Source organism: Gymnoscopelus microlampas (assembly GCF_963454915.1).
Source record: "Gymnoscopelus microlampas genome assembly, chromosome: 3".
Classification (NCBI taxonomy): domain Eukaryota; kingdom Metazoa; phylum Chordata; class Actinopteri; order Myctophiformes; family Myctophidae; genus Gymnoscopelus; species Gymnoscopelus microlampas.
This window is the reverse complement of record NC_139940.1, coordinates 13,856,833-13,870,551: the sequence shown is the minus strand read 5'-3', so window position 1 is coordinate 13,870,551 and position 13,719 is coordinate 13,856,833. Positions and strand designations below refer to the sequence as shown.

The following is a 13,719-nucleotide window of genomic DNA, read 5'->3' as shown; positions in this document are numbered from 1 at the left end:
GTAGATTGGCTATTTTCGGCGCGTGACACCTTCATACCACAAAATATATCATAGAATGGAATGAAATCTTTGTGGTTGGGCTTTGTGGGTGTTGCAGCGTTTTGTGCGGCGACAAACTCGAACCGAATGGAACCTAAACTCGTCACCAGGTTTGCTCACTAAAAGCCCATTTTACTCAGACCTACTCTTAACAGCAGCAAGGGCCCATCAATGAACAAAACGCAGCAGCATCACTGCGGTTGGCCCATCTGACAGGGGAAAGACACTCAAAGTTTGTCCCCAGCAGATCGTAAAACCGCTGAGTTTGCGATCGAGGCCTGAGTGCCGTTTTAATGCTTCATGGCCTCCCCCTTTCTGCTTAGTTCCTTCACTCTCTCTCTCGCTCTCTTCTTTCTTTCTTTCTTTCCATTCTTGTCCCATCTCCAACGCTAGTCAATACATTCTCTCCTCCCACCGTACCTCCATCGGTCCCTGTCCCTGTCAGCCCCTCTCTCTCTCGCTCTCTGTATTATTCATCAATAAAGTGACAGCAGGACCCAGACATCTCTCTGTAACCTTAAATAAGGAGGTACACGCTGTTCCATTATTGATGCTGGTTACTGCTGGCTCCACTGTTTGTTTGGTGAAGAAAGGTATGTCACACCAGAGAGCAAGGAATTGAAGAGAGAGAGGAGAGATGGAGCGAGTGACAAAGACAAAAATAGAGGGGATTATGATAGAGGGGTGAGAGGGAAATAATGGGTACAATTGAATGCACATACTGTACAGTACATGACGATCTTTCAAAACTGTATTCTTTCTCTCTCTCTCTTTATCTGGACTGTCTTTCTCTCCAAATCTTGGAGAGAAAAATGGAAAAAGATTGTATGTTCACATAAGCGACTATACTGTATATATTGTCAGGTGGAAACCTTGTATATCCCAAACCACTACTTTTCAGGAAATGGAAATAAGAACCTGTGTTCCAATAGAGCCAGTGTAGCTATTATTTAGTCATAAGCTCTTGTAAAAACCCACAGACTTATCAACTTTCAATCTAGCGTCCTGACTCCCTTCAGTATTTTAGGCATGACTTTATAGTTGCCAAAAGTAGCGAAAATAGTATATCTCAATGTTTGTTTTTGTCTCTCATTCTTTTTGTACTGGATGGGAGTGCCTTCCCAGTGAGAAAGATGTTGAAAGTGATTCCCTTTACACCTTGCATTACAATGTGTGATCTGCATCTGGATATCTTAATGCAAGGTGTAAACACAGACAGCTCACACTGAATTCAGAGTGTGATCAGATCTGCCAGACAATATCTGGAGGTGGTCTGGCTTATAATGTGATCAGATCACAGTTAAAGGAAGTGAGGCGTGTCTATCATCTGTAGTATCTCTACGTTTATATTGGCAGCCCAAATCCAATTCTTGGCCTATCCAGATTGGCATCAGAAAAGCAAAAACAAATGTTTGAACCACATTCCCATGTGGTTAATGAAGTGCCATTCAAATCTGATTTCTAAAGATGCGTCTCAGTCTGGACACTGAAGCCTAATTTACACTTAATCCAACGACGCTGAAAAGAGCCGATCTACAAGCTCACAACGTTTATTTATTTGAAATTTCACTGGAGGATACGTTGTGAGCCTGTAGATCAGCTGTTTTCTGCATGCAACACCATCAGTTCAGCATTACTCACGCTTATGTCGTTAAGGTCGTTGCCACAGCAACCAATACACAAATCTGATAATTTGCAAATGTGTGGACAGTCAGTCCTTAAGATCAAATTTGAGAAACAAATCATATTTGCCTGCTGTCTGAACAAAGCCTATGTCAATCAATCTCTAGGAGCCCATCATTCACTCATTCACTGTTTTCCCTTCCAATCTGGTGTGCCGTGTGCTCTGGCATAGAGGTGACCTGCATTAGTCTGTCCCCATCACAGCTGGAGTGATTGCCCTATGTGACCCACTCTGCCTCCCCCATCCATCTCTCTCTCTCTCTCTCTCTCTCTCTCTCTCTCTCTCTCTCTCTCTCTCTCACTCCACCTGTCCTGCAACCACCATCCCCCCTCTCTGCCTCTCTCTCACTCCCTCCCGCACTCCACGTGCAACCCCATCACCCTCTCTCTCCGTCTCTCTGTTTCTGTTTCTTTCTCTTCTCTCTCTCTCTCTCTCTCTCTCTCTCTCTCTCTCTCTCTCTCTCTCTCTCACTCCACCTGTAAACCTCCCACCCACACACCCACATACCCATCTCTCTCTGATAACAAGTAAAGTGTGACACTCTCCAGTGCTAAGTGTAGCGCTTACTTCCATGTCACGGCTCCTTGAAAGCATATGTAGACTACTTTGCCACACTTTCCCGGCAATGGCGTCCCACCAGTGCTCAACAAAGCATTTTAGCGTTAATATTAATGTGGAGCTGGAGGTGTGTGTTTGAGTGTATGATGCCTTGACACCTCGTGTGGGGAGGCGCAGCCGCGCAGCCAAATAAAACACACCTGTGAAAAAGGCAGACTCGTGCTTTGGCAATGAGCCACCACGAATGCCTTGGCAAGGGACCAAATCACAGGTACATATATAGGCATGAACGGAGAGGAGAAAACCCAAACACACGCACGCACACGCACACGCACACACACACACACACACACACACACACACACACACACACACACACACACACACAGAGAGAGAGTTACATTTGCAAACAGACACACCTACACACACACAAACACAGCCACAGTACTAGAAAAAGTGCTCCTCAGAGTACAGGTCTCCACCAGGTCAGCTAGGTTATTGTGGGCCAGCGATGTTCGAAATGCCAATCAGGATGGAATATGAAAAATCGGACGGATCTGTCTTGATCACTTGACTATAGAGATCATGTGTACCGATTTGTGTGATGTTTGGACAAAATTTGTAGGAGTAATATAAAAAAAATGTTTTGCAAAAATAAATGAAGTGTGAATGTGGGAGTAAAGTTTCACCGCAATCGGACGCTGCATTCATGATTTGCGCCATTTTGTTGGGCCAGTCCTGCAAACTTTAGATATGAATCTTAGCCAATCAGGATGGAATATGAAAAACTAAACAGATCCATCTTGATCACATGACTATAGAGATCATGTGTAATCATGTGAAATTTGGATAACATCTGAATGAGTAATAGAAAAAAAAAGTTTTACATAAGTCGGCCTCCTGGTGGCGCTATAAAAGTCAGATGTGAAAAATGCAGGGCAAAGGTCTTTGCCTTGGCCTCTAGGGAGTGCGAGTACAAAGTTTTACACAGATCGGTGCAGTTATAGGTAAAAACACGAATCGGTCTGTTGTAAGCGCCACCATGAGGCTGATTTGAAAATGTTCAAGTGTAATTTCTTCCTCGGCCTACTGGGAAAGTGCGTGCAAAAGTTCACGGAAATCGCACGCTGTGTTCATGATTTCAGGCATTTTGTTCAAAACGGACCAATCCTGCAAACTTTGGAAGCCAATCTTAGCCAATCAGGATGGAATATGACAAATCTGAAAGACCCGTTTCGTTTAATGACTATAGAGATACTGTGTACCGATTTGTGTGATGTTTGGACAAAATCTGCAGGAGTACTGTCCAAACATGTGTTTTGCAAAAAACATCCTCCTGGTGGCGCTATAACAGGCCCATGTGAAAAATGTGGGCATGTTATGCGTACATTATACACATACATTGTGTATGTGTGTAATGTACGCAGAGAGGTAAAGACACATGCTAAGAATAGCAGACACACATTTAGACACATCCGTGCTGATGAATAGGTTACAGTATATGATTTATCATTGTCGTTCTAAAATTCTCTTCCCATTTGTCTTGAGTAATATTGGGTACTTATTCATGTCAATGTTCTGTGTTGCCTCACCTTTGTGTTGCCTAAGCCGTTGGTATGTGAATGTCTGTGTGTGTGTGTGTGTGTGTGTGTGTGTGTGTGTGTGTGTGTGTGTGTGTGTGTGTGTGTGTGTGTGTGTGTGTGTGTGTGTGCGTGCGTGCGTGCGTGCGTGCGTGCGTGCGTGCGTGCGTGCGTGTTCACGAATAACACAAACGCATGCAGGGGCACATGCACGTGCATACTGTACATACACACACACACACACACACACACACACACACACACACACACGGATGCGCTGCAGAGCAATAGCAAGGAACGGAATAGCAAGTTTTTCGGTTCGATCGCCGGCTCCTCCTGGCTGCGTACTTGAGCAAGACACTGAACCCCTCACTGCTTCAATGCGTAGGCTGGTGCCCTGCATGGTTTTCTCCGCCGACAGTGTGTGAATGTGTGTGTGAATGGGTGAATATGAAATACATTGTTAAGTGCTTTTTCCTTTTTTGGGCGGAGAAAGGCGCTACATAACTGCAGTCCATTTTCCATTTACACACGTAAACTATACAGGATAGGCTGTCCTTTCCGTTGAGGCAGTGAGCAGCGGTCGCCTCGTGTTTGTCTGTTGTCAGCGCATCCGACTTCCTCTGTCCTCCTCCACCCAGCCCATAACATGCTCCAGATGTTGATGATGATACAGTCAACCAAGGACGTGGCCGACCCCAAAAACCATCGTCGCAAAACAACCACAGACGGGGATAGAGAGAGTGAGATGCACAGAGGGAGAGCGACACATGATGGATGGAGGAAGGAGATGAGAGGAGAAGGAGGGAGAGGACAGAGGAATGGGGATTAACGCAATTCCCGAAATAAGCTCGCACACGTCAAAGGGAGTTATCAAAACTTTCCCTGCGGTTCAGCTGAATGGAGGCGCTGCCTTGGTAGCCATGGTGAATGACAGAGCATGACACGATTCTTCACTGAACAGGCAGCAACAAGAAAAGGTTGTGTAGGAGGCCGACACAGTAGTGTGATTTAAACGTACTTGCGCACCGGTATCGTGCTATGAAAATAGGCGATCTACATGCTCACCACTCGTTGCAGAGTGACGCTGTTGTGAGCTTATAGATCGTCTACATTCAGTTTGCGACACGGCACGTAACGAAATATAAACCAGGCATATGCTTGGCAGTGCTCTTTGAGGTTCAGTCCATTCAGAGGCTGCGGTCCAGCTATATTCCATCTTCTCACCTCATCTCTCAAACTCTTGACATGTGCTGGGAAGACAGATCATCTGGCTTCAAACACAACATCTCAGACAGATTCTGACACAGAACTGCCCGTAAAAGAGCACATCTAAGGAGGAAGGAACGATTGTTCATCGCTTAATGTTGGCCCCGACTTCATTTTAAGCTTAAGAGGGTCTTTAATGCATAGTCCTCATGTCAGCATAATGGTGCCAATTTTTTACTGACGCATACTTCATGGGGAGTGAATAAAAGATGTTTTTTATACTCAGACAGTTCTCGATAGCACGCCTATTAAAGTTCACATATCCATTTACACTGTCCATTTGGGTCCACTTTTACACTGTGTCCCTATTCTGGGGCAAACATTTGGTGAAAATAGCTGATCTACAAGCTCGCAACTCAACGCGTTGTGAGCTTGTAGATCGTCTATTTTCCGGAAAAAAGGAAGGGGTCTAGTATAGAGGTTTAAGTGGTCAATGAACACTGAGGATTTTACTGTACGCCCATCTTGCAGTTTGGTCATGAGCTGCAGTTCACTGCCTCCCTTCCACACACAGGCACATTATCTGGGACATTATCTGCCGCTGCCCTGACTGAGTCGGGACAGAGAGTCTTGGCTGCCTGTCACCTCAGGGAAGGCTCAAACCATCCAACAACCCCTCGTGTCACAAAATGCCAGACCTGTGAATCATTTGTGGAAAGGCGGCCTGCTGGCTCGGTCCTGCTGGCACAGAAAGCGTGAATCCAGTGAGGGACACAGAGCACTTTTTTACTATTATAAGATATCTTTTTAAAAGCCCAAACAAACAGCCGCTCTCGCCTTGGGGTCTCAGTGTCAACAGTTGCGGTGGGGTGCAATGCGTATATTCTCTCTGCTTTCTGCTCCCGTGGCGTGCCGTGCGCGTGTTTCCTTTGCTCGTGCACGCCGTGCCCCTGGGGGACTGAATGCACCACGTGGCCTTCATCTGCTTTAGTGGCTTCGGCCCAGACGACTCCCACTGTGAGACGTGTGTCACATTTTCATCCCACTTTTCTCCCGTTTATCGGATCCATCCAGCTTATCACACCCGTAATAAGGCCATTATCTGTCTAATTAATACAACTTAATGTCAGACAACAATGGGAGCAGGCGAGAGATGGCCCATGTGACCTTATAGTGAGAATGACAACATTAGGAGAGCTAATATAAGCTACGCGCAGTGTGAGTGGCAGCCCCAATGCCGAAGGCCTTTTCTGTTACAGAGGACACATTGTCAACACAAGGTGCTGAACTCCTCGGATTTCCATGAAGACAGAAAAAACAACATTCGTCATTGTTCGTTGGTGACGTGAAGACAGCCATAATTAGCAGGCTGCACTGTGCACAACGTTGCAATGTCAACAGAAGCCGTTGCCAACCGCCCCACCATATCATCCCCTATCTGTGTGTTGTGCAAAAATCAATCACCTTTTCATGTTGTGACAAACTTCTCAGCAGGTTAATTTGAGTACATACATAAGCCTGAAGAGCATCACTGCAGCTCCGTTCAGCCATGATGAGAAAAATAAATATGCCAGAGGGCCATCAGGTGCGATGGCTGTGCAGGACTACTGCAGAGTGACAGTGTGCTAAAGCACTGCTTTTCAAACTTTTTGTGCCGAAGGCAGGCACACCAATGGACGAAGTCAAAATCGCAAGGCTCACCTCCATTCATAGCTAAAAAAAGCTGAGCGATCTACAAGCTTACAGACAGTGCATCGCATCTTGACATGTGAGTTTGTAGAGCTGCTATCTTTGCTATTTAAAAAGAAAAAAGAAATAACATAATAATATCAATTTTCCCCTATAATAGCATGCTCAAAATAGGGAGTCGTATTTTTAGGGTATATAATCTGCCTCTCTATGGGGAAATGAGTGTGCACAAAATACTGTATACTGTATACAGTATACTGTTAATGTACCTGTAAGGATCCATTTGGTTCCTCTCTATTAATCATTTAGCTGCCCCCCCCCAAGGACCCCTGGGGTCCCCAGAGTCAGACCTCCAGCGTGCTAAAGCAAACAGAAGCATGCATCCCTTCCAGCAGGTCTACAGATTCACTGCACAGCCATGTGGCGTAAGACATGTCAGTAGCCAAATGTAGGAACAGTAACAGTAGAAAATATAACCAAAAACTGAAAAACACAATTAAAACTCCTACCCTCAAAACCACCTGAAATGTCCTCAGTACAATTGTCAACATTTCGCTGCTTGTACCTATATGAGTGAGTGAGAAATATATTTAAGGCTCACAGCACACAACGTTTCGACCCCTTCGGGTCTTCACCTGATGAAGACCCGAAGGGGTCGAAACATTGTGTGCTGTGAGCCTTAAATAAAATTGTGGTCGCTGGAGCGTCAACAGTGTGCGGACTTCCTCTTCTTTCTATGGTGTGTATTTTTGAGTCCAGCACCTGCAAATTTTTATGGAGATGTGCGTGCTTCCCTTTTTGTTCTGAGTGACAAATATACCCACTTGAATCTTGAATCAAAGCACGAAGATCTCTACATGTGCGAACTGCGAAGGTATAGTAGCAAGAACCATGTAGCTAATGCTGGGGTGGCACAGGGGTAAAGTACTGTACTGTCTACCACCACAGAGTCTAGGGGTTTGTATCCACCATGGTGGATCCGATTTGGCAGATCGTCTATAATATAGACGATCTGCCAAATCGGATATAGACTCTATATGAACGCAATAGGCCGTGTTCAGGTAAGGGCAGCTGGGCGGGGAGGGTGATCTTTGTCGCTGCACGTACTCCTACAGGCTGGGGCGATGGCTGTCAGCGGGGGGGGGGGGGGGGGGGGGGGGGGGTTGAAGGGGAGGAGTAGGAGGGAGGCACTACGTCCTCCTGAAGTGGGCTCCTCACTGGCAGGTTAGACAGTAGGGTACAAAAGCAGTGACAACACAGAAATGTGTGGGGAGGAGTTAATTGCCATAACGGAAAAAAATTAAGAAAAAAGGGGTAAAACATAACTGGCTACTAAAGAAAAAAATAACCATGATAATCAGTATATTATCACCTGAGCATTCATCATTGCCCTGGTTTTCCGACCTCAGGCAATGACAGATGCTGGGTAATCATTTGTTTATTACATACCCATAACCAAAGACGAGAAAATAGCATCTGATCAACACTTTCAGTTAATAGATTAACACTGTCAATTAATACTGTCAACATTCAACTTTTCGGGCAAACTAAATAGTATAGTTTATCAGTCCCGTTGGGATTTTCCAACAGCGTGGGGAGAGAGCTGGCTCAGAACACAGACGGTGTGTTGCTGGCATGCCCCATCTTTGTTGCTACGCAGCCATTCGGTGAACTATTTTCCACTCTGTGTTTTGGATATAATTTCTCCTCGGTCTCCTCGGCCAAGAATTCTACCACACTATCCGAAAACAACCATGGTTGACAGACATTTTTGTCCATGTTTTGGTAAGTTGAACCAAGTTCCTTAACTACATGAAACCTAGCGTTCTGGGCATGTCATAACGGGCAAATGGTCTGCGAAAACAGCCAATGTTACAAGCTCACAATGCGTCGCAATTAGACAGATTGTGAGCTTGTAGATTTGACATACGACAAAGTATATAGGGTTCAATAGGTTAAACAATGAGGTGGCCTGCAATGCCAGTTCAGTGCACAATTACACTTGGCTAATGTATAAACCCTAGGGAAGATACGGACCAGTCACCCTCTCTGGCCTTTTATTATTCCCCTCACCCAGGGAAAATAAAAGCTGGGTATGTAATGCATAATTGTACTGTGTACTTTTGTGTTTTCGTCAGGCTAATATGCATCTGGTTAAAGTGGTGTTAATTAATGCATCTGGTTAAAGTGGTGTTAATTAGTGAATTCAGCTGTGGTACATGAATGGATACTGTGGCAACATGCGAGTGTGGCTGTGAAGTGTGTACACACACGCTTGCAGAGGCAGAAATGAGAAAGTGATAAATCAAATTCACCGTCACTGACACGCTCTAAAGGTCATCTGCCATGCAAGCATAGCCTGCTGTCAATCTCATCATGCATATTGGAAAAGGACAAATATACAGAGATATGCATTCTGCATCGTCTCACTTCATATCTACTGGCTGAACGATTGCCGCTGCTCTTTTAACTTCATCTGCCATAGTGTTTGAAAAAGAAACACCCAGCTGTCCCATCTTTTTAGCCATGAGAAGATACAGGGAATATTAGATGACAGTTATATGTATGTTAGTGAATGCGGCACTAAGGCAGGACAGATCCAAGACAAAAGCACAAAGTCAGAAACAGTGCCACCACTGTAGTTGGCTCTCATTAATTCATTTTATGAATTCAGATCACACGTAAGCAAAGCAACCACTTCTTGATGCTGTTCCAATGGGAGCAGAATAACAGTAGCCTACATTATTTGAGCTCAACAACAGACATATCACTTTCAGCAGTTAAAGCACACAGCCACAGCTAACCAAGCCTCAGACACACAGTCACACACATCATCCTCTAAAATCAAAGCTAGCAGCAGCCGACAAATCCCCTGTCCAGTCAGTGTGTAAGGGGATGCTATGTTTTCTGTGGCTTTACGCTGACTGACTTCCACACTATTGGGTTAATACAGTATTATGACGAGCTGTCACTCAATCATCACAAACAGTAGTCAGTAGGCCAGTGACCGCTCCCTTCTCTCTCTGCCCCCGACTGTCTCTTTCTCAAGTCTCTCCACACTTTTTTAAAATATATTTTTCTGGCTTTCTCTGCCTTTATTGATAGTACAGTCGAGAGAAACAGGAAACAAGGAGAGTCTGGAGTGATCATGCAACAAACGGTCCGAAACCGGGGACTTGCTGTTGAGCATCAAAGCCTATGCAGAACGTGCCTTAACCAACTCGGCTATCGGGCGTCATTTTCTCTTTCCTCTTCCTCCCGTTGTCTCCCAGGACCAATGATGCCTCCAAGCCCCCTTCCTATCTCTTCTCTCTCTCTGTCTGTCTCTCTCTGTCTCTCTCTCTGTGTCTCTCTCTCTCTCTCTCTCTCATCCCCTCTCTCTGTTTCTCTCGCTCTCTCCCTTTCTTTCTCTCCGTATCTCTCCTTCAGTGTTTTCCGTCTGTCTGGTCTTTGTCCAGACCATCTGTTATAGACACAGCTCTGCTCTGTGGCACCTGGCTGAGAGGTACTGCTCTCCTCCTGTTCTCAGACTGGAACCGACACGCAAACGGTACGGGTACAACCATCACCGTGAGCCGCTACACCTCTGGGAGACCTGAACAGGTGCACGTCCATGCTCTTACTGATGCCCGCGGCCTTTTCAAAACTCCACCGACTGCTGATGAGACGGATGCAGCACAAAGAATTGGGCAGAAGGAGACAAACAACAGCATGCACGCATGCACAGATGTACGTGCGTGCACGTGTGTATACATGCACAGGCATTATAATGACGCCGTGAGTCATCGCATCATTACTCTGGGTTTCACAGATGATCCCACAATCTGACCGTCAAGCTGTGCACCACCGCATCCATCCATCCATCCATCCATCACTTTTTTGTTTTTTTCTCTCTGTTCCTCTTTGAGTTTCTCTCTTGTTCTCTTTTACCTCTCTGCAGCGCATGTGCACACATTACATTACATTACAGTCATTTAGCAGACGCTTTTATCCAAAGCGACTTACAATAGTGCATTCAACATAGGTAGGGAACGAAACTACTAATCACCAGAAGTCTTAAGTGCATTCTCTTCTAAAACAAGCAACTAAGAGTATACAAGCGCTAAGGTAAAAGTGCAATATCAGCTACCTACTGTCTTAAACAGACGAGACAAATAGGAAAATCAAATGAGCAAGAGCAAAAACAAATAAGTGTATCGAATAAACAAGATCCAATAAAACAATAAAACAAGAGTTTGTGCAACTAGTTAACACATTTACTCGCTCAGTATTAAAAGCATTGATTCCCTGATATCGCAAACTCAAACCAGAGAAGTGGAAGTCTAATGACATGGATGACACAGGATCACAGACCCAGCACTATCACATTTACACACTCCAAAGACTTTGGGTACTAGAAAAGCGCTATATAAGTCTGATGTATTATTATTATTATTATTATTATTACAAAGAGTGGTGAGAAACGAAGAGAGGAGAAGAGGAGAGGAGGGGAGGTAGAGTCTATGTGTATTTTTTAGAAGGAAGGGTGGGTGGGGGGGGTCTGGCTGTCACATCCATGAGATCAGTAGTGTTAAGCGTGCGCGGAGGGGGGGGGGGGGGTCGCTGAGGGCACAGGGGGCAGTATGAAGAGAGAGAGGGGGGGGGGGGGGTGTTACGCAACATATTATTCATTTTGCCTCTGTCCCATTCTCACATACTTTGGGCTGTGCGGAGCATGGCAGAGCAGACCCCCCCGGGTGCACCTGGCACTTTCATGCCAACAAAGCCTAACACACTGTCACCATGTCACAGTCACACTGTCACTGACAGACCTAATACATTTTACATTTTACACACACACACACACACACACACACACACACACACACACACACACACACACACACACACACACACACACATAGCCATGCATACACAGAAACAGAGAGAGAGAGAGAGAGAGAGAGAGAGAGAGAGAGAGAGAGAGAGAGAGACGGGGTGGGATCCTTCTCAAAAGGTTTGGGGTGAAAGGTGGTAGGGAAGAAAGAAGGGGGGGGGGGGTTCAGCCAAGCTAAAGAAAAAGAACCCAAAAAGTCAATGTTTGCAGAACTTTTTATGTTGACCTGACCACATGTGCCATTTGGTTCCATTTACACACTCCCAGAGTTTTTGGGGGTCCTTCCTTTAAATCAAAAAGTTTGAGAACCACTGTGTGCTACATTGAATGGAACAGAGCCTTCATCAGTATCATTGGTAACACCTGTGAAGGATGTCGTGCTTCATGATCAAGAAAGATGCTCACAATTGCTCAACAGGGCACCTGCACGCGCTGATGGACGTGTCACGTGTCCCGCGCGCGCATAGACCCTCGGAGCCCTCGCTGCTCCGCTTTAAGTGCAACCAAACACTCAAGCCTTTTTAATACTTAGTGCTCAGTAAATAACAAATCTACAAGCTCAACACGAGCTTGTATATCTGCTATTTACTGCATGCAACGCAACACCAGCACGCAACCAAGTATAAATGAGGCTTCAGAAGAGAGCGCAAGCTCCCCATCACCACCCGGCACCAACAGATAAAACAAACTAAACCAAAGCTCACTTCACTCACACGTGCATGTATTTTAAATGAAAGTTTCTTTGTTTTATCATTTCAATGTTTGCAATAAACTTACCTTCCTCAGCTGAAATAGGCTGGAGAAACAGACAGAGAGACAAAAAGATACTCCACATCTCCACTACAGAAATGACACTAACAACACAGAGAGAGAGAGAGAGAGGGAGGAGGGAGAGAGAGAATTAGTGTGTGTTAGAGAGAGAGGGGGGGGGTGACTAGGAGGCGGAGTCGAGACTATTTGCTCTCTTTATCTCCGAGAGAGTGAGAGTCTGAGAGACAGGCAGAGGGAGAGGGAGAGAGAGGAGAGAGAGAGAGAGAGAGAGAGAGAGAGAGAGAGAGAGAGAGAGAGAGAGAGAGAGAGAGAGAGAGAGAGAGAGAGAGAGAGAGAGAGAGGTGGATAGATGGGGAAGGAGAGGAACAATATTTACAGAACCCAGAGCAAAGAGATAGAAAAGCAGCCAGCCAGCTCTTACAATAACAATAAGTGCAGTGCCAAGAGAGTGAGGTAAACACTGAACAATTATTGTGTAGAGAAATAACAGAGATAGCAGACAGAAAGAATGAGCGAGTGAGAGAGAAAGAGAGAGAGAGAGAGAGAGAGAGATAAGTAAGTGAGAATAGACAGCTGAGTTGATGGATGGAAACATTAACAAACGAGTTGAGCTACTTTCTGTCCTCTCTCTGCTTGCAAAACCTCAGACAGACAGACAGACAGACAGACAGACAGACAGACAGACACAGACCTGGCAGACTAGCAGACTCTGCCCACTCTGTGGATGGGTCTCTATGGCCTGATGGCATAACTCACATGTGTGGATATTGTGGCAAGTGGCATTTTCCAAGCTGTGGCATGAGAGCATGCCAGAGTTATTCTCCTCTCTCTCTTCTCTCTCTCTCTCTCTCTCTCTCTCTCTCTCTCTCTCTCTCTCTCTCTCTCTCTCTCTCTCTCTCTCTCTCTCTCTCTCTCTCTCTCTCTCTCTCAATCATGGAAAATAAACACATTTTTGGATATACTCCATCCATCACTTGGCTTTATTTCTCACCTCCCTCAACACCCCTCGCTTTCTTCTTCGCGCCTGCAGACACTCCTTAGTGTCTCAGAGGTCAGAGACATCACACACACGCACGCACACACGCAGGCACGCAAGCAAGCACACACACAGAGCATACTGTCTAGGTAGGCATGGTATTGAACTTCAACTCAACTCTGTGGTGCCCTTGCGCCTCTCGCTGGCCAGCCTGTGGTACTGCAGTTTAGTCATCCTAATTGGTTTTCATGCTCCAATTAATTATGATTCTGAGGTCAGGGGACTCTTCCAGGGAGATGTAGCCTGTTGGCTTGACACAGTTAGACGGTTCCATTCC

At 45.6% G+C, this 13,719-nt stretch overlaps 1 protein-coding gene across 2 annotated transcripts in view; it reads right to left on the bottom strand.

Moving 5' to 3' along the window:
* The window catches only part of ephb6 (eph receptor B6), a 74,631-nt gene extending 62,138 nt beyond the window's left edge, over positions 1 to 12,493 (bottom strand). For both annotated transcript variants that reach the window (XM_084053534.1, XM_084053535.1), the window contains exon 1: positions 12,413 to 12,493. In XM_084053534.1, coding sequence (XP_083909660.1) covers positions 12,413 to 12,470 — 58 coding nt within the window. In that variant the 5' untranslated portion in view covers positions 12,471 to 12,493. The remainder of the gene's footprint in view (positions 1 to 12,412) is intronic.
* Between the last annotated feature and the right edge of the window lie 1,226 nt (positions 12,494 to 13,719).